Raw genomic sequence first — 27,428 nt, 5'->3', positions numbered from 1 at the left:
GATGAGTTAATTTGGACATTTCCTCATCACTGACCTTAAGTCTCATCAGTTGCTGCTTCTAACATTTTGTGTATGTGAAAAGGAAACGAAACTAGCTGTCGCAAGCCCAACCAACTTTCAAAGCAAATGAAGAAGAAATTCCAGTGGCTATGGTGAAGACTCATGGACACACTGGGGCCCTCTGTCTACCCAGCAATTGCTGGAGGGCAGTGGGCTGAGTGGGCCTCCTGGGGACCGTCTGCCATCTGCCCAGGGCCTGGGGAAGGAAGGGAAGAATCCAGCCCACAGATCATCAAGAAGTAGTGCTCAGTGCAGCTTCCCACAGGACTCCAACCACCACAGAAAAGCGCCTCTCCTCTGCTCTCCTCTGCTCTCCTGCCCCACACCATCTCTGCCATGAGGGACAAACATCCACGTGGTGGCAACGATTTGATCCTCTAATTCAATTTAAAAATTGAACCCCATTACACTGGGAGGTGAGAGGGCTTAACAAAGGGCCGCCTGCCTGTGACGAAAAAGCAACTTCCTGGCAGAGCCAAGCGGCCTGGCCCGCCGGGCCCAGTCCTGCAGCACTCGGCCGAGCCGCGAAGCACACACACCACCCTCGCCCTTGCCCCTGGCCGGAGGGCAAGCCTGGCACGGGCACACACCAGCAGGCGTGGCCCCACGGGCTGGGCTCTGTCCGCAGGCACTGAACAGCAGAACGGAAGGGAGAGCTAGGAACACGGAGGGTGACTCCAGGCATCTGGGCCCTTTCTAAACCAGGAACTCTTCTGCAAGCCAGCGCTACTCTGGTCTGCCCTGCCGAGCGTGCTGGAATCTTGTTGTGGGGTCACGTCTAGGTGACAAAGGAGCCCTGCCCACCTGGCTGCTCAGGCCGGCCCAGGACACAGCGCAGGCCTTGGCTGTATCCTACAAGGTGGAAATTCATCACCATGGTTAAATCATAGTATTACTGCAAGCCTCTTTGGGTATGCTTTTAAATTAAATTTTTATATATCTTCTAAGTTTCAGGAAGCTAAAGGCAACATAAATATTATTTACCATGAAAAGGCTCTTTTTCAATAACTTAGGAAGGATGCGATAAAAATACAAGTATTTTTGAGGCTCATCAGGAAACCCAATCCATGACTTAAACCAAAACGAACTCAGCTGTTCATGACCTGGACAGGGGTGAGGTGGCGGAAGCGCATCGCACTGCACTCGCTCTCTGGCCGGGGACGAAGCAGAGACGAGTGCGCGCGGTCACACAGAACTGCGAAGTGTCTTCATCCTCTGTAAACGCGTGCTGGTAGTGTCTTGGGTGTGGATTCTCTCATACAAAAGTTATAAATATTCTCTATTCAGAAATCTGGTCCGCATGACACCCAAGAGGTGACATTCCACAGCAGGGTCACCGCACGGAGCCCCGAGGGCGCCAAGACTGCCAGGTCACAGCAAGTCCATCTTGGGTCTGTAGTGCAGCAAGAGGGGCGCCTTCTGCAAGACAGAGACAGTGGCTGGGGGGGGGGGAAGGGAGGGGGGCCCACGGCGGCCAGACGGCCATCTCCTCAGAGGGCAGAGAGATACTAGGAAGGCTGGAGCTTTCTGTCCTGGGTGACACGGGGTGTGGGGCCGTGGCTCCTTAGACCTGGAAGAGGTCCTGGTAACCAGTGCCTCCTGCCCACCACACTGGCTTTGGTCCTTCTTGTGTTCTCTCTCATATACCCCCCGGGTCACTGGTCAGCTCCGTCCCTAGGCAGTGAACCCTGGGCCCACTTAGCTGCTGCTTTTCTTTTCCTTCTAGCCAGTGGCTCAGCTAGATCGCTCCCAGTCCCAGAGATTCACTGCTTGTTTCTTGCCCAAGGGTTTGGAGATTTGTTCCCATGCAGGGGTCGCGCCCCCAAACCTGCACCCTCTGACACCGGGCTCTTGGGGGGGACGGGGGAAGGGAGACTCTGGCTACAGTAATGATTTTTTTTTGTTGGTCGTGGGACTTGAACTCTGGGCTTGGGCGCTGTCCCTCAGCTCTTTAGCTCAAGACCGGCGCTCTACCACTTGAGCCACAGCGCCACTTCTGGCTTTCTAGTGGTTTATTGGAGATAAAAGTCTCACGGACTTTCCTGCCTGGGCTGGCTTTGAACTGTGATCCTCAGATCTCAGCCTCCAGCGTAGCTAGGATGACAGGCGTGAGCCACCGGTGCCCGGCTGTGGTAATGATTCTCGAAATGATTCTGCTGCATCACCACAGTCTCTGACTGGAGCCATCACAGAGAGAACAAGTGCCGTGCACTCTCACCTTGAATCTCCACCTGGTGACAACCACGAACTTGAGGGTATGGTCCTTGCCCAGGATCTCCTCATTGCATAAAATGTCCAGCTGTGGGAGAAGGGCTGTGGTTAGGGACTGACGCCGAGGGCGACACTGCCTGGGCCTGGAGCTGCTCCTTCCTCCTGGGAGCAGGAGTCGGCGCTGCACAGGCTACGAAGGATCGGGAACGTTCACAAAAGCACTGATGTTCCTCAAGGGCCAGAGGCAGCTGGGAGCTGGCCGCTCCCGCTGCCCACACAGTGACGCTGGGCCCAAGCCAGCCCTTCGTCCTCAGAGGGCACAAGGCTGTGTTCACACCACAGTCTGGGGGACGGATCCATCCCTGGGGATCTGTCCTGACTGAGGGACACGGGCAGTACCGTGGCTGAAACTGTCCACACTGTGCTCTCCCCCCACAATCTCCAAAACTGCTCAGAGGAGAAATGCCTTGTCCCCTCTCCTGAGTGCATGGCTGCCTACCTCATTGAAGGAGGAGAGGTTGAGCTTCTTGGCAATGAACTTCTTCAGGTGCAGGACCGTTGCCTGGGCTGAGCAACGAATCCACTTCCGCTTCAGGCCCCTAAGCTTGCTGCTGTTGCACTCCAGACAGATGCTCACCTGGAAGGTGTAGGTGGCGCAGTGAGAGGGGTTCTCTGTCAACTCTCAGGGGCCTGTTCCTGCACTGAGGGTGGCGGCCTCTTTGAAATTAGAAGTATGCTCTACCTCACTGAGGTACAAGGAATTTTACATCAATCACTTTATACACATGCTCTTAAAAACTGCTTGTTCTGCTGGGCACCAGTGGCTCACACCTGTCATCCTAGCTACTCAGGAGGCTGAGATCTGAGGATCATGGTTCAAAGCCAGCCCGGGCAGGAAAGTCTGTGAGACTCCTTTTTTTTTTGATCGGTCGTGGGGCTTGAACTCTGCTTGGGCGCTGTCCTTGTGTTCTTCAGCTCAAGGCGAGCGCTCTACCACTTGAGCCACAGCGCCACTTCTGGTTTTCTAGTGATTTATTGGAGATAAAGAGTCTCACAGACTTGCCTGCCCAGGTTGGCTTTGAGCTGCGATCCTCAGATCTCAGCCTCCTGAGTAGCTAGGATTACAGGCTTAAGCCACCGGCGCCCAGCCCATGAGACTCTTATCTCCAATAAACCACCAGAAAACTGGAAATGGAGCTGTGGCTCAAGTGGTAGAGCGCTAGCCTTGAGCTGAAGAGCTGAGGGACAGCGTCCAGGCCTTGAGTTCAAACCCCATGACCAACAGGAAAAAAAAAAAAAAGTTCTATAAGCAAGTCCTTCCACAGCACTTGGCTAGTTGGTCATCTTCATCTGATGGCACAGTGAAGGAGACCTGGACGGCCCCCACCCTGCAGGCTGAGAGAACTACAAATGGACTACAAATGGCACAAACCTGCAGGGGTGCTAAACAATCAACACTAGGGGGCAGCCTGTAATTTTTTGTTTGAAATGCTTTATAGTCACTCCACATTACTTTGGTTGAAAAAAGGCAAAGAAAGAAAAGGTAGACAGATATTGTGTGGAACTCAGAGGAAGAAAACCCCCAGGCATTTAACTCGGATATGGCTTCGCAAGACACCCCGGTTTGGAACGCCAGCCCGCCAGAAGCGCCCCACCTGCTCATCACTCCGGTGGTAATCATTGTCTTCTTCCTGTTTCTCTTCTGTTGTTTCTTTGTTTGAACTGTCATCTGCTTTGGTTTCACCTTTTAGCACAAACAGAAAAACCATTCAGACAGAGTGTTCCCAATCCAAAATCCAAAATGTTTCAAAACCCCAAACTTCCTGGGCTGTATGTGGGACCTTGTACGACCAATCCCCTGTGATAGGCCAGTCAAAGCCAGACAGACAACACTGGAAATACTGTATGAACAAACCCTTGGGCCTAGTATACACAGGGGTATGTGAAATGTATCTTGAAATTCCATAAGGCAGCTTGTCTTATATGCAAATGTGCTACCAAATCTGAAATGCTTCCAGACTCAAAGCCGTTTGGATGAAGGATACCCAACCTGAGTCATGAAATGCAGTATGTTACACTATTTTTAAGAGTCCACAGAACCCTCAAAATGCTGTTGACATTCATTCTACGAAGGATGCTGGAGAAGAGGAACCCAGTGAGTCTGAGCCATTCCAAGGTCCCTCCTCTGTAGCACAGGGTGAGCCTGCACAGCAGGTGGAAAGCCAGATTTGGTGCTGTATATCTGGGGTTGGGGAATGGAATGAGCTCCCAGGGCCCCTGGCCGTGACCCAGAAGCCTTCCTAGAACACTGGCTCCTGGAACCCAACTGCTTGAATGCAGGCTAGGACCGGACCTTGGATCCCAGACACCTCTGGAGGACCCTTAGGAACACGTATGATCCCCCCGATCCATGTGTGGTCCACTCAGTTATTTGAATAATTCATGATAAAGACTTTTAATGTGCCACTAACTTCATGTCCAAATCAAACTGTCATTTTGCCCTTTTATCATAAAGCTCCTCTTTCCCCGACACCCTCCACCCAACCCAAGTTTCAGGGACCTCTTGCTCTCTACCCCTCCATGATCCAGTCCACCGGTCGCATTGCTGTCTGTGAGGGGAGGCCTAAGAGGAGAGCTCCTGGACATCAAACCGCCGGCGGTTACTCACCATTCCGGGCGTCTAGATGCTGTTTTGCAGAGCACGCCTCCCCCTTGATGTCGCCTGGAACCTCCATTCCCAGCTTGTGGTAGAATTCCCGCTGTTTCCTCATTTCCGCTATTAAAAATTAACAGATAACCTTTCATCTTTAGTAGGCAAAGAATTATAGAAAAGCTTCACTACAGCACATGAAGGAAGTTGTAGACTTGGGTTATCAACTTTAAATGCTGTTGCTAGTGAGAAAATAAGATGTGGAGAGAACCCCGTGTGGAGAGCGTGTAGGACTAGGATCCTGGGCGCTGCTGTTTAGCATGCAGTCATGGAGCTCTGTGAAGTTCTTCCAGCTTATTTGCTTGTTATCATGCTACTCAGCTGCATATTCATCACTTCTAACTGAAGAATAGGTGTAAAAGCTCCTTATGTGCACACAGTTCAATAGATTCTGAAATATGGAAACTTAATTTGCATTTGTATTACTGTTCAAAAAGTACTGTCGGATCAGCCACACGTTCCTCCTAGTGCATGGCCCAAAGCCATACGATCAACTGATTCTGGACTGAAACCTCAAAAATGAACCAATAAAGTTCTTTTTTTTTGGGTCCGGTCATGGGGCCTGAACTCTGGGCCTGGGCACTGTCCCTCGGCTCTTCCGCTCAAGACTAGCACTCTACTACTTGAGCCACAGCGCCACTTCCGGCTTTTTTCTTTTTGCTTATGTGGTGCTGAGGAATCGAACCCAGGGCCTCAGGCATGCAAGGCAAGCGCTCTACCACTGAGCCACCTTCCCAGCCCCCCAGTAAAGTTCTTCTCCTGGTAAGCTGGTGATTTTGTTACACTGATGGAAAGGTGAGCAACAGCTTGATGTTGTCAATACATTCTACATGTAAATGTTTTGTCTTAAAATATCAAGGTGAACTCAATATTCAGCTTTATTAGGTCCTTAGCAAAAGCTAACCTCCAAAACCACTCAATGTTTGACAAGTTCTTCTCATTCAGAAAATTCCCATCTCTGCCCTCTGCTCAAACAGATAAAGAAAAAAAAACACACATTCATTTTATCACTGCCAAATCAATGAAACGTGGTGGACAGGCCAGGATGTTCGCTGGGCCTTTAGAGTCAATGGTGGCTATGGGCATGGGCGTGGATGAGGTGTACCATGGACAGTATGGCTGTATAGCATGGAAGAGCCACAAGCTTTGTAAACACCTGATGGTGAGTAACAATGAGCTTCAAAGCTACACTCTGGCTAGTTTTGCTAACTTATGCAGCTAGGCATTTTGGCTATCCTGCTGTGAAGCGTTGAAAGAAGACTATCCAAGAGGCTCCTCTTCTGCTCAGCGCTGGCAGAACACAAGGTCTTGAGCAGCATTAGTGATGCCAAGAAAGATCACTCCATACTCAACTGCTGACTCTGCTCCCAATGTCCCTGGCCCCAGAGCATTCCCACCCAGAAGCCAACCATTTGGGTAGGTGTGTCTCCTCTGGCCATGTTTCCTCAGTTGCTGCAGCCACACATGCCTTAATTGATTCATGTCAGTAAATAAGTGCTTTGCCTGTTTGGCTGACAGGTGAGCCAATGAGCAGCTTACTTGATAGCCTCATCTTTGTGTTTTGCTTTTGCGAAAAGATTCTTTGATGACCTGTTCTATGGTAAAATTTCCGGTTTTTTCTTTTTTCTTTTCCAGGGCTGAGGACCGAGCCCAGGGCCTTGCGCGCGCCGGGCAGGCGCCCTTCCGCTGGGCTAAACCCCCAGCCCCCCTGTTTTTTCTTAGATACCATGTCTCTGTGTGTTGGGCTTATCTGTGAGTAGCCACACATCACTGCATGTGAGTACAGTGCTAGGCTACTAGTAGCAACTGGTCAGCAGCAGCAGGCTAACACTTAGGGTTATTTTTCTCTTCTTTCCTTGTTTTGGCATGTTGGACATGTGCTGACAGCCCAAGGTGTCTCACCACAGTGTAACACTGCACGCAAAGGGCTGTCTCCTGTTGAGAAATGTGTTGTCCTGGGGCTGAGAACATGGCTTTCTGGTAGATAGCTAGCCTCGCATGCATGAGGCCTCCCTGGGTTCAGTTCCTCACTACCACATACACAGAGCCAGAAGTGGCTGTGGCTCAAGTGGTGGAGTGATAGCCTGAGCAAAAGAAGCTCAGGGACAGTGCCCAGGGCCTGAGTTCAAGCCCCAGGACTGGGGGGAAAAAAAAAGAATCTGTTGTGCTGAGCAGTGTATCAGAGCAATGACCACATGACACATAATATGTAGCAAATACGTAACTGCCTCGGGAGGATAACATACAATACATTCACAAATAAGCACGGCTGTGTCTCAATAAAACTTTATTTTCTTGGGGGGGGGGTGAGGGTTTGTTGTTGTTTTGCCTGTCTGTTGTGGAACTTGAACTCTGTGCCTCAGTTCTGTCCTTGAGCTGTTTTGCACAAGGTTAGTGCTCTACCACTGTCAGCCACAGAGCCACTTCTGGTTTTCAGGTGGCTAGCTGCAGATAAGGCTCTCACAGACTTTCCTGCCTGGGCTGACTTTGTCAGATCTCAGCCTCCTGGGTAGCTAGAATTAAGGCATGAAGCCCTCAGTCCCCAGCCCCCAGGAGGAGGAGGGATGTGAGAGAGGGTCTTACCATGTGGCCCAGGAGGGCCTTGCCTCAGCTGCCTGAGGGCTGGAATTATAAGTGTGCACAGCCATACTTGGCTTCTAATGAGACAAGCGTACTGTGAAATTCAATTTATGTACTTTTCATGTTACAAAGTAAGATTATTTTGTTTTTTTCCAACTGTGTAACCTGAAGCACATGTTCTGAGCTCACCTGCCCCACGGAGGCAGGCAGTGAGTCAGGTGCGGCCTGTGCGGTTAGCAGGCCAACTCCGGTTCCAGATAGTGCAATCAGCCACAAGAAAGAAATAAAAAGGTAGATACTTTGGTCTGCTTCCACAATGAAACCAACAGATATTTTCACCCATATGCAAAGATGAGACACAAATTCAATATCCCTTGGTAGAAGACTGGTAAAGACATGGCTTGCAGGCTGGGAAGGTGGCTCAGTGGTAGAGCGCTTGCCTTGCATGCCTGAGGTCCTGGGTTCGATTCCTCAGCACCACATAAGCAAAAAGAAAAAAAAGCCAGAAGTGGCACTGTGGCTCATGTGGTAGAGCACTAGCCTTGAGCTGAAGAGCTGAGGGACAGCGCCCAGGCCCAGAGTTCAGGCCCACGACCGGACCCCCCAAAAAAAAGATATGGCATGCATTCTCGAGGAATACACATCGTGTTTGTGGATACAGAAGCCACAGCAATGTGAAGGAAAAGCAGGGGGGTGGTAGGCATCTTGATAAAGTTTAGATAAAGATATTGCCTCAGGGAAAGAAGTTAATACCAAAGAATAACTGAAAATGAACTTCTACCAAATTGCCTGCAAGCGAACAGAAAAAGTCATCAGCTGGCACGGGCTCCAGAGCCACAGTGGAGCTGTGGAGGAAGCCTGTTACCAAGGGGTCCACGTGAGAGCCAAGGCCGGCAGGGCCCGGGGCAGAGCACCAGAAAGGGGCTGGAGCCCTGCAGCTGTCCTGCGAAAATTAACCAGGGACCCCCAGAGCCGATGCTGCGCCTCACAGCAGCATCACCATGGTTAAAGCACAACCCAGTTTACCTGAGTGTCCAGCCAAAGACCTCTGGCCTGAGAAATGAGGTTTACAACTGCTTGTACAAAAAAGAAAGCCAAAGAAGTGGCAGGCGGCCTTTACCGCTTGTTGATGGTTTCAAAGCCAGAGTAATCCTGAAGAGTAACAAGCGGCTGTAACTTAAGAGTTTGAGAGCACTGCATCAGGAACACGCCGGCCTGTGAACTCTGTGAGGGTCAGTGAGAAGCCGAGTCACAAGGCAGCCCGTGCCTCTGCATGCCCGAGGTGTGAATGCAGAACTCTGACTTTCCAGACTCCTGGAAACCTCCAGAGGGAACAGTGGCCATGCAGGGCAGGTGCTCGGATGTGGCAAGGATAACAACGGGAGCCAGCCAGACCGCCCTCCCATACCACTTTCCTCACTGCCAAAAGACACAGCAACAGAGTCCCCAACACCCAGGCCAGGCCCTCAGGACAGCACTGCATGGCAGGGACTGAGAAACCTGGCCCCTAAGGAGCCCAGAACATCTAAGGCCACCAGGGCTGTAACAGGGTTCCAGCCAAATGTGAGATGCCAGCTGGCCACAAAGCAGTGACGATTCAAGCTTCAGATAATGCAATGAACTGAGAACACAGGCCGTGCGGCTGGCCAGGGAAATGAGCCACCTGCTATCATGCAAATGTAGAGACTTGACATCTATTCTGCCTCTCTTCCAAAACAGGATCACCAGGAGACCAAGCAGCAATCGTCGTTACAAACACATTACGATTCAGAAACTCATGAACGCACTGGCAGGAATTACCAATGAGGCACCATCTCCTCAGAAGCTGACTCCACCTACTCAGGAAAAGAGACTCCCAGTAGTGGGCTTGCCAAAAACATGGACCCGGGTTGGACAGGCCCACCGGATATATTCACCAAAAATTCCAACACACAGGACATGTGAAGATGCCACGGCAAGTCCCCTGTGAAGTCCAGAACCTTAGGTCAAGGCAAAGACGAGGGCAGAGGCCCAGAGGAGGCCTGCAACTCAGCTCCAGGCACAGACCCTATGCGGGTCCTGACCAAAACAACTGGAAAGCTGACATGAGCCAACTAGAGACATCACCGTGAGTGGACAAGCGACATGAGGGAGTCAGTACCACTTTCCCACATGTCCTAAGGGCATTATGGTCAAGTGTTAAAAAAAAAATCCTATCTTTGGCCCTCACAAACAGCCTCAAGATGAAGCACCAGGAAGGGGGGGGGAGGGCAGACAGCAGGCCGAGCCACTGGACAGTGGACAGGGCCTCTCCACATCTGTGCTACCATGAAGGAAACCACTGCACATATTTAACATCTTGACACTTTACTTGGAGGTATACTTTGCCTTTTTCCAGAACCAAAACAGTTTGCACATGGTGGAAAAATCAATGGAGAACCCAGTGTTAAGAGCAGAGTCTGCAGGGGAGAGGCCTTGGCCACAGCCCCGGCCTGGTGCGGGTGGGCAGAGGGCCCCTGAACTCACCTTCCTGGAGGCCTGGAACCAGCTTGTAAACAATGTCTTGCATGGTCCTGTCATGCCTGCAGAGAGACAGAACAGGGTCAGTGAGTCACAGGGCCTGGGTCCTGCAACTCTCCACATTTTCTACTTGCAAAACAGAAGTATGTGCTATCAAAAAAGTTATCTTTAACTTGAATTAGTATTCCATTTAATTTGGGTCCTAGGTATTTATGAATGCCTCAGATGATGATAGCAGATGAAATCGTTCTAGGATCCAATACCCTGTCTGCTGGACACAGGTTAGTGTACACTGTGGCCCACCAATGTGGGCCACCATAGCCCTGTGTCTCCGGGACCTCCCACCCTGCAGCCCCTGGGCTCCATGACTTCAGGCTTTCTTTCTGTGGTCTTCCTGTCATACCTACACAGGCTTTCTGAGAAGGCATAGGGGTACCATCTCCAATACTCTGGTTTGCTATTTTTTTGTGTGTGTATGCCAGTTCTGGGGCTTGAACTCAGAGCCTGGGTGCTGTCCCCGAGCTTTTTTGCTCAAGGGTAGCACTCTACCACTTGAGTCATACCTCCATTTCTAGCTTTTTGGTGGTTAATTGGAGGTAAGAGTCTTGAGAACTTTCCTACCTGGGCTGGCTTTTGTTGTTGGTTGTGGTGCCTGAACTCTGGGCCTGGGCACTGTCCCTCAGCTCTTCAGCTCAAGGCTAGCACTCTACCACTTGATCCACAGCGCCACTTCCAGCTTTTTCTGCTTGTGTGGTGCTGAGGAATCGAATCCTGGGCCTCATGCATGCAAGTCATGCGCTCTACCAACAAGCCAACTTCCCAGCCCGTGGGCTGGCTTTTAACTGAAATCCTCGGATTCTGCCTCCTGAGTAGTGAGGATTACAGGTGTGAGCCACCAGGGCCTGGCAGGTTTGTTATTCTTAAACATAAGCTTTTACAATTACATTAAAGTAACTATTTTCTTTTCTTGGGTAAAATTAAAGAATGTCTTAATTTTCAAACCAATGTTAGCTTTCAAGCGTCATTCTGTAACAAGAAAGCCCTTATATGCCCAAAAATTGATGAATGACTACACATCACAAAGTCACAAACATCTAGCCCTCCAGGGCCTAGCATAGCAGCCAGGGTCTGCTACAATCCTGGCAACCCAGTTGCTACAAGCCTGTTACTTGCTGCATCTACAAACTCCTTATGGCTTGGAAACTCTCATTTGTGAGCTCAGCCATGGTGTGGAACCACACAGGGTCACACGAATTCTTCTCACCACATGAGGAATTATATTTCACGCTTGGACTAGGACACACAAGTAGAGTAGTATGCAAATGGAGTTCATGGGTCTTACTGTACCTGCCTAGCTTCCACTAGAACTCACAGACTGGCAGCCAGAGCTCCACACTGGGGCTCTGAGCAATGAGGTAGGCCTTGCCCACTTGACGGGGCCAGGGGTTGGGAAGTGGGGCTGGAGGGGCTTCCCCAGGAGAGGTGCTAAGCAGGTCCGACAGCCCAGTGCAGGGCAGTCCTTTGAATGCACTCACAGTCCAGGATGGTAGCTGCACTCTCTATGCTGTCTCCTACATGCTGTCCACCCGACCCGATGGTCCCACACCAGCCCCTGACCAGGACACGTTTCACACCGTCACCCATATCATCATCCATCTTAAGTCCCAAAAGTAAGCCAAAGCCAAGTGTCCCAGGACCACAGCTGTCCTTCTCCCCCTGGGAGTGCGGCATCCAGTAGAAGGAGAGCAGGAGTGAAGCTGCTAGCTAGGTGATTCTAGGCAAAGCCTGGACATGACCAAGAGTCCCAGAGGTCCAGGGCCCACAGAAGGCACATGCCTCTACTCAACTCGCAGCCTCTGCATCTTTATGTAGCAAAGCGTCCAGAGCCAGAGGCAAACCAGCCCCTGCTAACCCAATAAGTGCACCCACACATATACTCACTTTCTAGCCCTTACTTCTGCCTGGCCCGCACCTATTCTTCATTCTCTCTAGGATGCCAAGCCTGTGATAAAAGGTGTGCCTCCCGCATGAGGCCCTGAAGCTCAGGACCCTGGAGAGGGTGGCAGCTTCTCCAGGCTCCTGTCCCTGGCTCACACATAGCCTCTGCCATCCCTCTGTCAAGAGTTCATTCCAGCTCTGCAAAACACCACCACAGATGGAAAGCTGACTGTGTGGTTTGCCCACAGTCAGCGATGGGACAAGACTTTCAAAGCATCCAGGACAGGTGGTACCCACAGAGTAGTGCCAATGGCCAGTCAACATGTAGACCTGGGAGCTCCGGGAAAACCAGAGGCACAGAGTAAAGCTTACCCAGAGCCACCGTACTGGAAAAATTAAATGCCTGGCACTGCTGGTCAGAATGCAGAGAGCAGGAATTGGAACCACAAAGAGAGGAGCCACAGGAAAATGGGCAGAATCCTTAATCCAAATGCCTCCCATCTACCCTGCACCTGGTACACAGAAAAGAGCTCAGGGTAGAGAACCAATGGATGTCTCCAGATGTCCTATTGGGTACATGGACCATGGGAGTTTCTCAGGGATGCCATGCATGGGCAATCCATTGAAGGGCCTACCGTCACAGAAAACTCACACTGGTTCCACAGTGAAAAGCTGGTGGGACGGATGGCCCTCTGTGGCCTGAACCTGTGAATCTGGGCTGCTGCTCCTAGGAAAGCTAAGCTGCTGTATGCCTCCAAGCTCTGTATGTAACATGCTATGCTGTTCAATGCTTACACAGAAAACAAGTGAATGCCTCTTCCTTTAACCTGGTTTCAGATTATTTCTACTTTCCTCTTGTAGGCGGGTGTGTGTGTGTGTGGGGGGGATTTTCTTTCAGAGAGATCCCACAGATCTAAATTCTGCTCTTTGGTCTGAGCACCTCTTCTGCCCGAACGCCGGTACAGGGCGGGTTATTTCTGCAGAAAGGCACATCTGGGACACCTTCCATTTCCCGCTTAGGAAACTTGCAAAGTTCCACTTGTGTGGTGCTGCCGCACAGTTGCTGACCAAGCAATGCCTACTGTCCTGGCCCTGGCCACCTTGCCTGGCGCCCAGGCAGCCTGGAGCAGAGCAGCCGCCCGGGCACCAAGGTGGGTGAGCGCTGGGGCGCACGGCACTCACCCGATGTACTGCAGCGGGTGGCTCTGGTGGATCACAATCCTGCACGTGGGACACGTATTGTTCTCCTCGAGGTACTTCACCAGGCAGCTCCTGCAGACTGCAAAGGGCAGCAGGTGAACGCGGACCCGGCACTGAGCGGTCCCAACACCCACGCCTAGCCGGAGGGACACTCACCAGCAGCCTCCTCCACACAGTGTCTGGCTCCTGAAAGAAAGCGCCTGCCTTGGGAAGCACCGTAGAAAGGAATGTCGACTGTGCGGCGGCCAGCCCACCCCCCACGCGCAGGCTGAGCAGAGAGCAAACAGCAGCGTGCGGCCACCAAAGGCCATCGACACAGCTAACATTGAGAATTTCTGTTCAGTTGGCCTAAAACATCATAGCATTCTCTTGTATAACAAAACTAGATACAAGTCAGTAAAAACTGCCTGACAAAATCTGGCTGCCAGTTTCTAACAATATAGTAACTTCAACATAAAAATTCTATTAAAGCCAGAGACTGGTGGCTCACACCTGTCATCCTAGCTACTCAGGAGGCAGAGATCTGAGGACTGCAATTCAAAGATAGCCCGGGCAGGAAAGAAAGTCTGTGAGACTCTTATCTCCAACCACTAGAAAACCAGAAGTGGCGCTGTGGCTCAAGTGGTAGAGCACTTGCCTTGAGCTGAAGAGCTGAGGGACAGCGCCCAGGCCCAGAGTTCAAGCACCAGGACCACCACCATCAACAACAAAAATTTTATTAAATCTGGCAAATCGTGCCAAGTGTCAGTAGCTCACACCTGCAATCTTAGCTACCCAGGAGGTTGAGATCTGAGGATCCTATTTCAGAGCCAGCCTGGGTAATAAACCCAAGAGATTCAACTTCTAGCAAAAAGCTGGAACTAGAGGCATGGCTCAAATGGTAGAGTGTCCTGAGTTCAAGTCCCATACTGGTACTAAAAATAAAACAAATAAAAAACAACAACCAAAAACACCCTATACCCTAGTAAAAGAGAAAAGGTGGGTGAATATAGTCATAATATTCAATGTACACATGAGAAAATGAAAACTAAGTAATTTGAGAGGACTGTGGTCTTAGGAGAAATGGGGGAGAACCATGGGAGGGGTGGCACTGATCAAAATTTACTGTACTCATGAATTAACCCCCTATTTAAAAAAAAAAAAGCTGGGCCGGGTACCGGTGGCTCACACCTGTAATTAGGAGGCTGAGATCTGAGGATTGCGGTTCAAAGCCAGCCCAGGTAGGAAAGTCCTTGAGACTCTTAATCTCCAATAAACCACTCAGAAAATAGGAAGTGCTGTTGTGGCTCAAGTGGTAGAGCACTAGCCTTGAGCGAAAGGACAGCACCCAGGCCCAGAGTTCTAACTCCAAGACTAAAAAAAACCAAAAACCAAAAAACAAAAACTGGGAATGCCAGGCACCAGTGGCTCATGCCTATAATCCTAGCTACTCAGGAGGCTGAGGAGGATTGTGGTTCAAAGCCAGTTCAGGCAGGAAAGTCCAAGAAACTTTTAATCTCCAATTAATCACTAGAAAACAGGAAGTGGCGCTGTGGCTCAAGTGGTAGAGCGCTGGCCTTGAGCTGAAGAGCTGAGGGAGACTGAGGGACGGCACCCAGGCCTAGAGTTCAAGCCCCACAACCAACAAAAACAACAACAACAACAACAAAAAACCTGGGAAATCTTTTTTTTTAAGAGAAAAGTATAAGATGGAAAGTATTTGTGTTATGAGTCTTCACCTTAACTAACTCCTCCTTGGTGGTTACAAATGTGTACCACCCATGATAGCCGAATAGGAAGCCAAGTAACAGGAACAGATCCCAGAATGTAAAAATGTCAGAACCTCATCGGGGAGTTTAAAACTGGTGTCTCTCCCTGCTGGAAGTCGACACTTAACCCTTTACACTCACAGCACAGCTTCTATAAGTGCAGCTTTCCAGAATGAACTCTCACTCCAGAGAGATCACCCACAACAGCTTCACTCGGAGGCTAATGTTTCTGATCTGTGGTTCACACCGGAGCCCAAAGCTTTTGACAAAACGCAGCCAGAGTCCTGCCGAGCACACGGCAGCAGCTTCCCTCCACGCCCGTCCAGGGTGACCCACAGTAGTAGGGGTCGGGGCTGTACTCACATGTGTGCAGACACTCAGTCACCGTGGTTGCATCGATGAGGTAGCCGCTGCACAGGCGGCAGGTGATGTGGGCATTTATATCCCAGAGCTTAATCTTCCTGGTCAACATCTTTGGCTTCTACAAGAGAAACACACAGATAAACTAGTCAACATCTCGACTGCTCTGTGTTTCACCCATGGCTCTGAACTTCCTCCAGGGACATCTCATGGCCGCAGATAGCTCATCTGCGTACGTAGCTCATTTCCTCGTTTGGAGGGTATGTTGAACAGTGAATGGTCTCAGGGAGGGCTGGGACAGGAAGCTGCAGACAGTGTGGGAGCGTGGCCCTGGCCTCTTCCCCTCCTACTGGAGGCTGGGGGGGGGGGGCACAGCAAGTAGTGAGAGCAGAGGAGAGTTGGCCGGGAAGGTCTGAATCCAGGACCGGGGCCCTTGGTTTGCAATGGAATCCCCAGGGATTCTGCTCTGGGATAGCAGAGGGGGAAAGGGCAGGTAGAGGTAGAGCACAGCCAGACATGCTGGGGCAGCTGCACGGCACATGCATAGAGACCCCAAGATCCCTGCCGAGTCCACACAGCAGGGTCAGCTGCTGGTGCTCTCTGGCTGCTTGACGCACAGGATCTCAGGGCCTCCAGACCCACTGGACCCTTCTCCTAAGCCCAACATGATACGTCACCATTCCCTTCAGAGCCTCCCTTTCCAACTGCCTGTGTCCTCCTCTGCTGCCCAACCCAGCTCACCAGATAGGAGGCTGTCCCAGGCCACAGCAGCAGGTAGAAGGTAAGCCCTGAGGAGAGGCCCATCGGCCTCGTTCCAGTCCACCAGGAAGACAGAACTCCCTGGCCTCTACAGGAGTCTGACTACTGCGTTTCTACAGGGCTCAGGCCCCTCCTTAGCCAGGGTCATCTAGATCTGCCATGAGGCCTCTGAGCATGGACGTTGAGGTCCAGGCCCCAAACCCAGCTCACAGTTTAAATGGCTGTGCATGCTCACCCCTCATGCTCTCTGTGTAGGCATGGTTAGACTAGACTGTCCACTCAGCAGCACAGGAGACTTACTGGTTGTACTTCCACAGTAAGTCATCACCGCTCAGAACCTGCTGAGCTCCAGACCCTGACTGCCCTCAGGCAGCATGACCGTCTACCCTTCAGACATGATGCCCGGGGCAGGGCACGGCCATGGAACCCGTGCCTTACCACCTCCAGACCACATACCTTCCCCAGGTCATCTGACGGCCAGCCACCACTGTCGTACCTACCTCCTCCTCTGTTCCCACTTTAAAGACCATCATCGTCATCATCATCATTATTATTATTGCTATTATTATTATTTTGTGCTGGCACTGGTCAGGGCCTTATGCTCTTGCTTGGCTTCTTTTGCTCAAAGCTGATGCTCTACCCCTTGAGCTACACCACTACGTCCAAGTTTTTCTGGTTAACTGGAGATAAAGAATCTTGGATTTGTCTGGTCTGCTCAGACTGGGTTTCAAATCACGATCCCAGATCTGAGCCTCCCAAGTAGCTAGGATTACAGGCGTGAGCCACCAGCGCCCCAGCACTTTGAACGGACCCCAGTTCCCCGCTCTCTGGAGGGCTGGCCCCACAGATGGAACCCCAGGCCTCCCTCCGTGGATAGCCAGACCTTACTGACGGAGCACTGGGCCTCACCAACGCCGGCCGTCTGCGTGTCCCTCAGGCCGTGGCATGGAGGGCTCAGGCCCCCACAAGGACGCGGCGATCCCTCCTCACTCTGCACTCAGGCTCACTTCTGCACCTTCCTTCTGGCCCTGGCTCTTTTTCCATTTTCTAGGTCAGAAATGGTACTGTTACTCAGGCATATCACTGACAACCCTGCACACAACCCACCACGAGCCCTCTGAATCTCAGCCGCGTCTGCACAGCTGGTGGCGGGACCACGGCTCAAGAGAAACAAACGCCAGCCAGTGAAGGCAAGCCGAAGCCAACTGCCGATGACAGCACCAAGGACACCGAAGGACCTGACTTCTTCATGGTCACACTGCACTTGCCAAGGGGTTCTAGGTAAAGCTCACCAATTCACAGGCAGCGAAGAGGAAGATCAGCCTCAACTTACCTGCGGATGACAGCCTAGAGTCCCGGCTACATCGTGAAGCCTGTGGAGAAGCAGAAATGGTGTCGTCATCATAGGGGTACAGGGCACAGGCCAGGCACTCATCGACGCCATCCCCCAGCCTTGCTGGGTTAAGTGTATCTGCTTGTTTACTTGCTTATTCAAAGAGAAGATTAATAATGATGGTGAAGAAAGCTCTAAAACAAGGAGATGAAGCCAGAGGCCCTACGCCCAGCTCAGAGAAGAGATGTGAGGGAGGGAGGGAGGGAGGGAGGGAGGGAGGGATCTCAGGGACCACCTGGAGGGCCTAGGAGCAACCAACTGTCTTATCACTTCACATGTCTGCAACTCCTGTGTCCTCACACGGGACGGAGCCCTCCCTTCTGGGCACAGATCCGCCACACACCCAGTGAATATGCACTGAGGACCAAGCGTGTGGCTCCCGTGCCCATGCTGGAGTCTGGCAGAAAGCAACGGCAAGCGTGACACTGGCAGCAGGGGAGGGTGGACGAGAGCAGCCCCAGGGACCTGGAGCCCCTGCTCAAGCGAAGGGTGGTAAGGAAGCCACGTGCGGTCCGGCACCCTGACCTGCCTGGGCTGACTACCCCGACTCCACCCCGCTGCTCTGAGCACCTGTCCAGGGCTCTGTCCACCTAAGAACAGGCACGACTAGAGAAGGGCTTCAGGAAGACATGCTGCATGTGGTTTAAGGACCGCAGTTAGACCGAACCTGAAACAACAGGTGCTAAGATGTAATGAAGTGATGCTCCTTTTCTTATCAAACTCATACCATTATTGCTCTTGAGGCTTTTCCATGACAACATGTTTATTCACTGTTTCCCTCCATACTGGGCCTCCTGCTGCTAGGTAGGTGCTCCACCACGGAGCCACAGCTCCAGTCCTTATTAACTAACCCTGAGGTGTTCAGATGAGGAGACAGAATTGACTCATGACCAGACCTGTCTCCATGAACTGTCTCCTGCTCAGCCTGCAGGCCACTGACCCCTTGAGACTGCTGACACTGAAAAGATGACTTGTCTCAAAACAAAAGGGTGGCTCTTAGAAAACCAAAGTTTTAATTGTACTTCATTTTAGGCAAGTGTGGCCAGTAGCTCCCGTGATGCACAGTGCAACTTTCTGCACATACATGTCATGGGAGACAATAAACAATCAACACAGTGAGCAGGTCACTTATCTAGTACGAGGTGACAAACACTACTGAGAACCAAGGGGAGCAGGCAGGCAATACACAGCCAGTGGGCGTCCTGAGGGAAAGAAGACACTGAGGAATAAAAGAACACTGAACAACTCCTGGCAACGAAACTAGTATTTATGTGAAACTAACAAATTCCTAGAAAAATAGCATACCAGAATTGAGGCAAGTGCCCAAACCCCCAACATTCTATACCTGTTACAGACACAGAGCAGGCGGTCAAATCCCCTCAAAGAACACTACAGACACGGTAGTTTTCAGGAGCTTCTAGGATGTCTTAGAGCAAACAATGTTCTCCATGAGTAAAAAGACAGTATTTTCAGCATGGAAATGTTCACTCACCTCCCACCCACGAGGACTTGGGTCTAATCCCCAGCAACACACACCAAACTCTGGCAAGGTGCGAGCTGGAAGGAAACCGTGAGCCACTTCTAACCTTATGTGTCAGCCCACAGGCAGCAATACCCAGAAGGGACAATCATCTTCATTAGGTTAGGGTTATCCCTAGAACAGGGTGGGCTCTGTATAAACATGCTATTTAGGATTAAGAGTAAAAAGAGAAAAACCATGATAGGATCTTCCCAACAGATACATAAAAATCATTGGATAAAATCCATTACCCTGTCTAAGCTTTGCTGTTGTTGGTCCTGGGGCTTGAACTCAGCCTGGGCACTATCTCTAAACTCTTTTCACTCACAGCTAACACTCTACCACTTTGAGCCACAGCTCCACTTCCAGTTTTCTGGTGGTTAACTGGAGATAAGAGTCTCAAGGACTTTACTGCCTGGGGTAGCTTTGAATTGCGATCCTCAGATCTCAGCCTCCAGAGTGGCTAGGATTACAGGCGTGAGCCACAAGTGCCCAGCTCCAATTTGTAAAAATTGTTAAAAGAGGCAGGTACTGGTGGCTCATGTCCGTAATCCTGGCTACTGAGGAAGCTGAGACTTGAGGACTAGGGTTCAAACCCAGCCTGGGCAGGAAAGTCTGTGAGACTCTATCTCCAAATAACCACGAAAAAGCAGGAAGCGGAGCTGTGGCACAAGTGGTAGTTGTGGCTAGCCATGAGCACAAAAGCACAGGGACAGCACCCAGGCCCTCAGTTCCAGCCCCAGGACTGGCACCAAAAAAAGGAGAAAAAAAAAGTTAACTTGCCAGGCACCAGTGGCTCATCCCTATAACCCTAGCTACTCAGGTGACTGAGATCCAGTGGGTGGTGATTCAAACCCAAGTCAAGAAGATTCCATCTTCAAATTAACCAGCAAAATCATGGCTGGTGGTGTAGCTCAAGTAGTAGAGCACCAGCTAAGCAAGAAAGCCAAGCAAGTGCAAGGTCCTCAGTTCAAACTCCTGTACTGAAGGGGAAAAATTCATGAGTCTCCACCTCAAAAATAATCAGTAAAGCCGGGAGCTGGGAGCCTGTGGCCTTATGCCTATAATCCAAGCTACTCAGGAGGCTGAGAGTTGAGGATTAAGGTTCAAAGCCAGCCCCCTCCTCACCCCTCTTCTCCTCCCCCCCCCATCCCCCCAAGCAGAAAAGTCTCAGTCAGACTCTTATCTCCATTTAACCCCTCAAAAACTGGGAAGTGGCTAGAGCCCGAGGCTCACACCTGTCATCCTAGCTACTCTGGAGGCTGAGATCTGAGGATCTTGGCTTAAGCCAATCTGCGCAGTTAAGTCTGCAAGACTCTTATCTCCACTAAACTACCAAAAGAAGCAAGTGGAGCTGTGGCTCAAGTGGTAGAGTACTAGCCTTCAGCAAAAGAAACTCAGGGACAGAACCCAAGGCCTGAGTTCAAGCCCCAGGACCGGTATGTTTGTGCATTTGCACACGAGTGTGTGTGTGTGTGTGTGTGTGTACACACAAACAGGCACGAGTGCCGACAGTTCTAGGCTCACAGTTAATCAACTCTACCTTGTGTGAAAGACACGCACACAGCAAAAGCCACACTTGCCGGTCAGATCTCCCTAGGCTAGCAGTGTAATTCACCATGCCCTCTCACCTTGGGCTGCAGTGAAGTGCAGCTCGGGAGCAGCCCCCCCCTCCCTTGGGGAAGTGAAGCTCCCGGGTGGTGTACAGGGACTGGAGCTTAGCAAACTCTGGTCTTCAGGCCAGTCTGGTACTACTGCCCTAGCCTCCCAAGCCATCCACACTCATGCACACTTGCATAGAGTAGTTTTTTTTTTTTTGGCCAGTCCTGGGGCTTGAACTCATGGCCTGGGCTCTGCCCCGAGCCTCTCTGTGCTCAAGGGTAATGCTCTATCACTTGAGCCATAGCTCCATTTCCAGGTTTTTCTGAGTAGATTATTGGAGATAGAGTCTTACAGATTTTCCTGCCTGGGCTTCAGACAGTAATCCTCAGATCTCAGCCTCCGGAGCAGTTTGAATTATAGACCTGAGCCACTGGCTCCTGGCTAGAGTTGAGTCATTTTGATGCTATGGGATTTCACTGTCTTCTGAGTCAGTTTACTAATCCCTACTCTGGTGATAAAAAGAATTTCACAAACCAGAAACTCCAAACAAGTATAAACTATTCAACCTCATTAGTAAGATGAGAAGTGCAAGTTGAAGATCTCATGAGACAAAGTTACAAGCCAGCAAGATGAAGGCCCAGCTGCCGAGTGCTGGTGAGGAGCAGGCCTGGGTGCCGGCTGCCATGTATGCTCAGATACAGTGCCAGGAGACAGAATGGCAACACCCATGCCCCATCAGTCTTTCCACCTGGCCACTTCCCAGGAGATCCAGCCCCACTCAGGAGTCACACGGACCTGGCCACTTCCCAGGGGATCCAGCCCACTCAGGCCAGCCAGCACAGCTCCCACTGGGCATCTGTAGGCATGTTTCAGCATCCCACCCAAGGACCGCAGCCGGGACAGTCCTGAGGGAGGGGCTGTCCTTGGGAGGTTGTCTCCAGCCCTGGCCAGCAGAAGTTCACTACACAGATTGGCCCTTTCTCTGAAGAACACTGTGTGGTACCAGAACCCCATCTCCATGCCCAGACACCTGTGACAACATGCCTTGCAATGTATGCTGAAGTTGGAAGCTGCTAGGGTCTGGCATTCAGTACAGACAGCAGAGTCTATGGAGCCAGCTACCAGTGCCAACCTTGGGCCTTGTGGATGGACACCCTCCTACCTATCCTACACCCTATGCTGGGGTTTTAATAAAGCCTGCTCTGGGCATGTGATCTTGTACTGTGATCCTCCTCTCTGGCTGACTGTGCTGAGTTCTTTCCTTGAGCAAACAGACACCAACTCTACACCAAATCTCCTTTAGTGTGTCGGAAAGGATGGACACTAACTCCACACCAGACCTCCCCGAGTTTGTCAGGAGGGACAGACACCAATCCCATAAATCTGGTTCAGGAAAAACACTACGGATCCTCCAGTCAACTGAGGGAAGACTACAAGTGGTTCATGAGTCATGTGTGGACAGTGGCACTTCTGTCCACAGGGGACGCAGGACTGGAGTCTGCTTTACTGGGACAAATATTCCTAATGTCCTCCAGGAGACACTGCACTGCGGCAGCTGCTCTCCCATGACGCGAGGATAGTAAACCTGTATTTCAAGGAAAAGAGGAAGAAAACTGCCCAGTAGAAAACTGTGCTCCAGGTGTGAGCAGAGGGTCTGCCATGCTCTGTTGAGCTGCTCACAAAAGATCTTGAACTTAAAGTAGAGGTATGTCTTAAGTGGTAGAGTGCCAGCCGTAAGCAAAAAAAAAAAAAGAAAGAAAACAAGCAAGAGGGAGAAGCCCGAAGTTCAAGCCCCAATAGCAGCACAAACAAATGGCCTGAACTGGGAGGCTTACAAACCACAGCAGTTTGTCAGTGCTGGAGATAGGTCACAAGGACCTGCCTCTGTCCATAGACTGACCTTCATTGAGAGACCTTGGCTGAGAGCACTTCTCACCAAGTCCTTCCATAGTAGGTGGGGCCAGAAAGCTTTTTGTTTTGTTTTGTTTTGTTTTGTTGGTCGTGGGGCCTGAACTCGGCCTGGGCGCTGTCCCTCAGCTCTTCAGCTCAAGGCGAGCGCTCTACCGCTTGAGCCACAGCGCCACTTGCGGCTTTTTGAGAAACCGAACCCAGGGCCTCATGCGTGCCAGGCAGGCGCTCTCCCATGGAGCCCCTTCCCAGCCCAGCATGTACTAGTCTCACCCACAAAGGCCCACTACTCATACCATCCCCTGTGGGGAGATTCAAACACTCAGACCACAGTGGGTACTGGCTGTATAATTCTTGCAGGGCTTCTCCATTTTTCTTAGTAAATACTTGGGAAGTAAAAAACACGTAAAATGAAGTTCCTAAAATAAAGAAGAAAAACTCAGCCTTCTCTGCTGCCTCCTAGTGTGTGTGGCCCAGCCCCCATTCCTGTGTGAGGCAAACAGGTTTGTCCTGGTGTCTTTAGAGACCAAAGTGATCCATACCACACCCTCAGAACAGAGCTACTAAAGGCACTAGTCCAGATCTGACGTTAATTATGGTTTGTTGACCACCTATTACAGACTCATAGACTCTACTTAGGAACAAGGAGATGGAACTGTTGACAAGACCCATGTATGACCCAGGAAGGTGGCTTGAGCCCCGTAAGTCCCACTTGAGTGTGGAGTTTGCTATGAATCTAGTCAAGTGTGGCAAATAGTGAGTTTACAAAAGAATCTAATTAGCCTCTACTGTCAAGATTCGCTTAAATAACAGATCATAGTCTAAGGTCAGCTGGGGCGGAAAAGCTCATGAGACACCCTTGTAAACTAAGAGCTGGCACCTCTTATCCTAGCCACTTGGGAAGCCTAACATAGGTGTGTACAGGTTAGGAAGTGAGACCCTATCAAAATTAACCAGCAAAGATGTTAGGGGCATGGCTCAGCGGTAAGACTGCCTGTCTAGCAACTCTGAGTCCAACCCCCAGTACCACCCTCTCCCCTGTCCCCCCAAACAAAAGCAAACATCTTAACAGTAGGCTGAAGAGGATAGTACTTTCTAGGAAGCATTGCTCCTACCAATGGGAGCTCTGCGCCTGGGTGCTGTTCCTGAGCTCTACTACTTGAGCCACAGCACCACTTCCAGCTTTTCTGAGTGGCTTATTAGAGATAAGAGTTTCACGGACTTTCCTGCCTGGGCTGGCTTTGAACCACAGTCTTCAGATCTCAGCCTCCTGAGTAGCTCGGATGACAGGCGTGAGCCACCAGCAACTGGCTAAGGCTTCACATTTGTATTTATTCTTTTTTTTTTTTTTGAGGCAAGGTCTCAAACTAAGGCTGTTCTCAAACATGTGGGCTCAAGCCATCTTCCTGCCTCAGCCTCTTAAGTAGCTGGGGCTATAGGTATCTACCACGTTACCCGATTAAATTTGATGATAACTTGTCTAACTGAAGAACAGCCCCAATTTGTGAAGCATAATGTATGTGTAACCATTTTCCAACCTAAACAGCATAGGGTATTACAGGGTAATAATAATGGACAGACAACAAGCTCCTAAACATCAACATATTGCAACTTAGTGAAAAATTACAACTTCAACCTTAAATCCAACTCTGAATATCAGGCAAATAAGGCAGCAAGTAACAAATTCTGCCAAACCGAAGAACAAAAACACAGACACAAAGGAAGCTTGCTTTATAACCCAAACTGGACAACCCAAACGAACAATTCCAGGCAACGGCAAAGGCCCAAGAGCCTCATGACCCTGCAGTGGAACCTGCGGAGGAGTGGGAGGTTGATACCATAACCCCAGCATACCAGATGACCTTGAATGGGCCTCCACAGAATCGCTGGGCCTGGGCACAAGCCAGCCCCCTGACTGGAGCACAGTGCGCCCACCGGACAAATGCCCCAAACTTTCCAGGATCTCACATGTTATACACCACTTTGGAGACACAAGTAACCAAGTGCACAAAGTCCAAAATAATATGAAAAAGACTTTCTCCATACACTTAAAAAGACTAAAAAAATTCTAAGTCTCTGGCAGGAGTAACAGTGAGACTCTTAGAACCATGCAATCCCTTTATTCAGGGGTTCAACACCACACCACTCCCGCCCCACTTCATCCAAAGAAGTCAAAAAGTTTGCCAAAGTATTCCTAGGAATCTTGTGTATAGGGTCCGTGAATCACAATGATCTCAACTGTTACAGTACTATATGGTAATATTAATCAATCAGAAAAGCCTCATTTCAACATACGACTCTACACACAATTCTTAAGGGGATTTTCTTGGAGTCAGGCTGTATAGTAGTCAGGCTCAAACACTGTGGCAGGCTCTCACCCACCTCCTGGTATGGCCATCCCATTGGATCCCTCCCCTAGAGTCTGCACAGGGTCTACTGTCTCTATTCTAACAAGCAGAATTAGGCAAAGGTTATAGTAGGTGGCTTCCAAAGCTAGGTTTGTAAGCCCTGGCTCCCTTCTGTCTTGTTGTCTCAGCCCCTCAACTCAGCTTCTTTCTAAGCTCTAGGAAAGAAGCTGGGTTAACAGAGGACACTGCAAGTAAGGGTCTGGAAGGGGTGCTCTCGAGTGGCTGACAGGGGAGGGCCAGGCCAGCCATGTCTATGGGGTGTGACCAAGGACCTACCAGGCTAAGCTTGGTTTTGACCCACAAAAACTGAAGGATAATAACTGACTGTTGGCTGAGTTTGGAGATAAATGTTGCATGGTAATATATAAATAATACAACCACTCAGCACTGTCACGTGTTTAAAAGCCCCAAAATAGGAAAATGAAGACTTATTCAAACATGAATACATACATATACTGTGTCACAAGTCTTTCCCTAAATTTTGTACATTAAGCTTTAAAAACAGTAGAAGGGACAGCAAAAGAACAAATCAGAAGTGCAGTAAACACAAAGGTTGCAAGTGTGGTTGCGTTTGGCAATACAACTTTCCACGCTGGACTGCTGGTATTGACATTCAGTGCTATGTAATCTGGGGGCAGTCTTCTCCCAAGGAACTGAGAGGTAAGGCTACAGCTTAAACTGATACATGGAACCTGACAGTTCAAGTGTCTGTCTGGAAACCAATCATCTCAGAATACTGCCAGTTTCTGTAAGTGTGCAGCCTGACTCAAGCAGAGCTTCCACAGGTGTACCTACTCCTCACTAACTCTCCAGTGAACAGGACTCTGTCCACCCCAGGCTTGTGCTAGGGGACAGGCTTGGCAAGACCCATCCTCCTTTTGTTTTCTGATTCTGGAACACATCTGACAAGTTGTCACTGGGCACAGCTGGTGCCTGCCCTAGTCAAGAACAGCACACATCACTCACTGCCTCCTTCCCACCTTATGCAGCAGTAAAACTGCATCCCACTCTTACACTTCCAAAGTAAAGAAAAACATCTCACTCTAGATGTAAGACCAATATGGAGGCTTCAGAGAAACAAAAATCTCTCTGCAAGATCCTCTGTCACCCCTGCTCTTTTCCCAGATAGGAGTGGGGACCGGCAGACCCTCACCCACAGATCCCTACTCTCTGCCCAGCTCCAGCCCACCCTCTTGGCCTGCTCCTGGGCCCCTGAACACTGGAGACACCTCTAGATTCAGAAAGAACCCACACCACCTTGGGGGGAGAGGATGGGAGGTGTTGCCAACCACTGACCAGGGCTGAAAGGAGGAAAAAGCAGCAGTTCTGCAGGGGGATAGATGTGTTTTCTGGACCTAGAGCACAGAACATTCCTGGACAGAGAGCACCCTTGAGTCTCCAGCCAGAATGCATCCCAGTCTCGTCTTTTACCTGCCCATGTGAAGTTTGCTGAAGGTCTGGGGGCCAGCCAGGAGCTCATGACACCATGGTGATTGGGAGCCTTGGGGAGAAAGTAGCTTTGAAGCTGTAAGCTCAGGTGACTAGGATTCCACAAGCCAGAGCCTTTACAGCAGGGTCTAGGTGGTTGAAGGGGGAGGCCACAACCTGGCCACCTGAGTTCTTAGCACCCTTTCACCCTCATCTTGAGTCTCAGGCCTCCCTGAGGACCTATCTTGAAGTTCCAGTTCTTACCAGGGTCCTCCCTCCTGGAGAGGATCTTACTCATGGTCCAGCCCAGTGCTCTCATCTTAAGTGATGGGGTCCTAGTTGTCCCAGAGCCTATCTACATCTTGAGCTTTCCTCAGAGCTCAGCATGAGGGTCCTAGCTTCCCAGGGACAGACATGGCTGTCTCTGGACCCCAAATTAATAGAGGACGGTGTCAGGGCTTCAGACCAATGTGGGGCTGGCCCTGGTGTCTCAGTCCTCTCCAGGAGGCCTGTCTCACAGCTCTGGCCTTTCCACAGCCTTGTCCTGGGGTCCTGTCCCTTCCCTGGCACAGTCCAAGAGTCTCAGTCCTCTTCTTGGGTTGGAAGCCCCTCACGCCCCCAGTGGTCCTGGCTTTCTCTAGGTCTGTCTGGCCCTGGGATCTAGCACTCCTTGATGACCTTTCCCAGGTGCCAGCCATGACCCCCAGGCCTGATCCTCCTCTGACCCATCCTGGGGTCTGGCCCTGGGATCTAGCACGCCCTGGTGACCTTTCCCAGGTGCCAGCCCTGACCCCCAGGCCCGACCCTCCTCTGACCCATCCTGGGGTCTGGCACCTTTGCAGTGACCACTCTTGGGACTGGACTCTTCCGGCTGCCCCGTCCTGGAGTCCCAGCCCTCCGTGGGTCCTGCCGAGTCGGAGGTCCGGCTGGGCCGGGTCGCTGCCCTCCTGGGGTCCAGCTCTGCCCGGGTCCTGTCCAGCCCGGGGTCCTACGTGGCACTCGCTCCAACCTGTTCGGAAGTCCGGGTGCGGGCTCCTGCGCCCCCCGGACGCCCCCGGACCCTGCCCGTTCCAGGTCCCGCCTGCTCGGGACTCGCGTCCCCCCG

General features: G+C 51.0%; 1 protein-coding gene across 2 annotated transcripts; it reads right to left on the bottom strand.

The window, feature by feature from the left end:
• Positions 1-1,175: 1,175 nt before the first annotated feature.
• On the bottom strand, positions 1,176-17,099 carry Pcgf3 (polycomb group ring finger 3). Of its 2 annotated transcripts, none has more exons than XM_013023977.1 (9): positions 16,949-17,099; positions 15,310-15,427; positions 13,181-13,277; positions 10,067-10,122; positions 4,940-5,047; positions 3,927-4,015; positions 2,771-2,908; positions 2,279-2,359; positions 1,176-1,479 (listed from the first exon to the last, which is right to left on the bottom strand). In XM_013023977.1, exons 2-9 carry the CDS (start codon positions 15,416-15,418, stop codon positions 1,432-1,434), a joined length of 726 nt encoding a protein of 241 aa, XP_012879431.1. In that variant the 5' UTR covers positions 15,419-15,427; positions 16,949-17,099; the 3' UTR covers positions 1,176-1,431. The 2 variants fall into 2 exon arrangements, with proteins under 2 accessions (XP_012879431.1, XP_012879432.1); XM_013023978.1 differs by having other exon boundaries at positions 16,975-17,099.
• Positions 17,100-27,428: the final 10,329 nt, after the last annotated feature.

Source organism: Dipodomys ordii, unplaced genomic scaffold (genome assembly GCF_000151885.1).
Source record: "Dipodomys ordii isolate 6190 unplaced genomic scaffold, Dord_2.0 Scaffold71, whole genome shotgun sequence".
Taxonomy (NCBI): domain Eukaryota; kingdom Metazoa; phylum Chordata; class Mammalia; order Rodentia; family Heteromyidae; genus Dipodomys; species Dipodomys ordii.
This window is presented reverse-complemented; position numbering and strand designations above follow the sequence as displayed.

What these genes read in the sequence shown, in the direction of transcription:
- Pcgf3 (XM_013023977.1), bottom strand. Translation starts at nt 15,418, where the DNA reads ATGTTGACCAGGAAGATTAAGCTCTGGGATATAAATGCCCACATCACC. An exon ending in ACCACCGGAGTGATGAGCAG is followed by an intron (nt 2,909 to 3,926) that starts GTGGGGCGCTTC and finishes TACACCTTCCAG; the next exon opens with GTGAGCATCTGTCTGGAGTG. An exon ending in ACCTCTCCTCCTTCAATGAG is followed by an intron (nt 2,360 to 2,770) that starts GTAGGCAGCCAT and finishes CTTCTCCCACAG; the next exon opens with CTGGACATTTTATGCAATGA.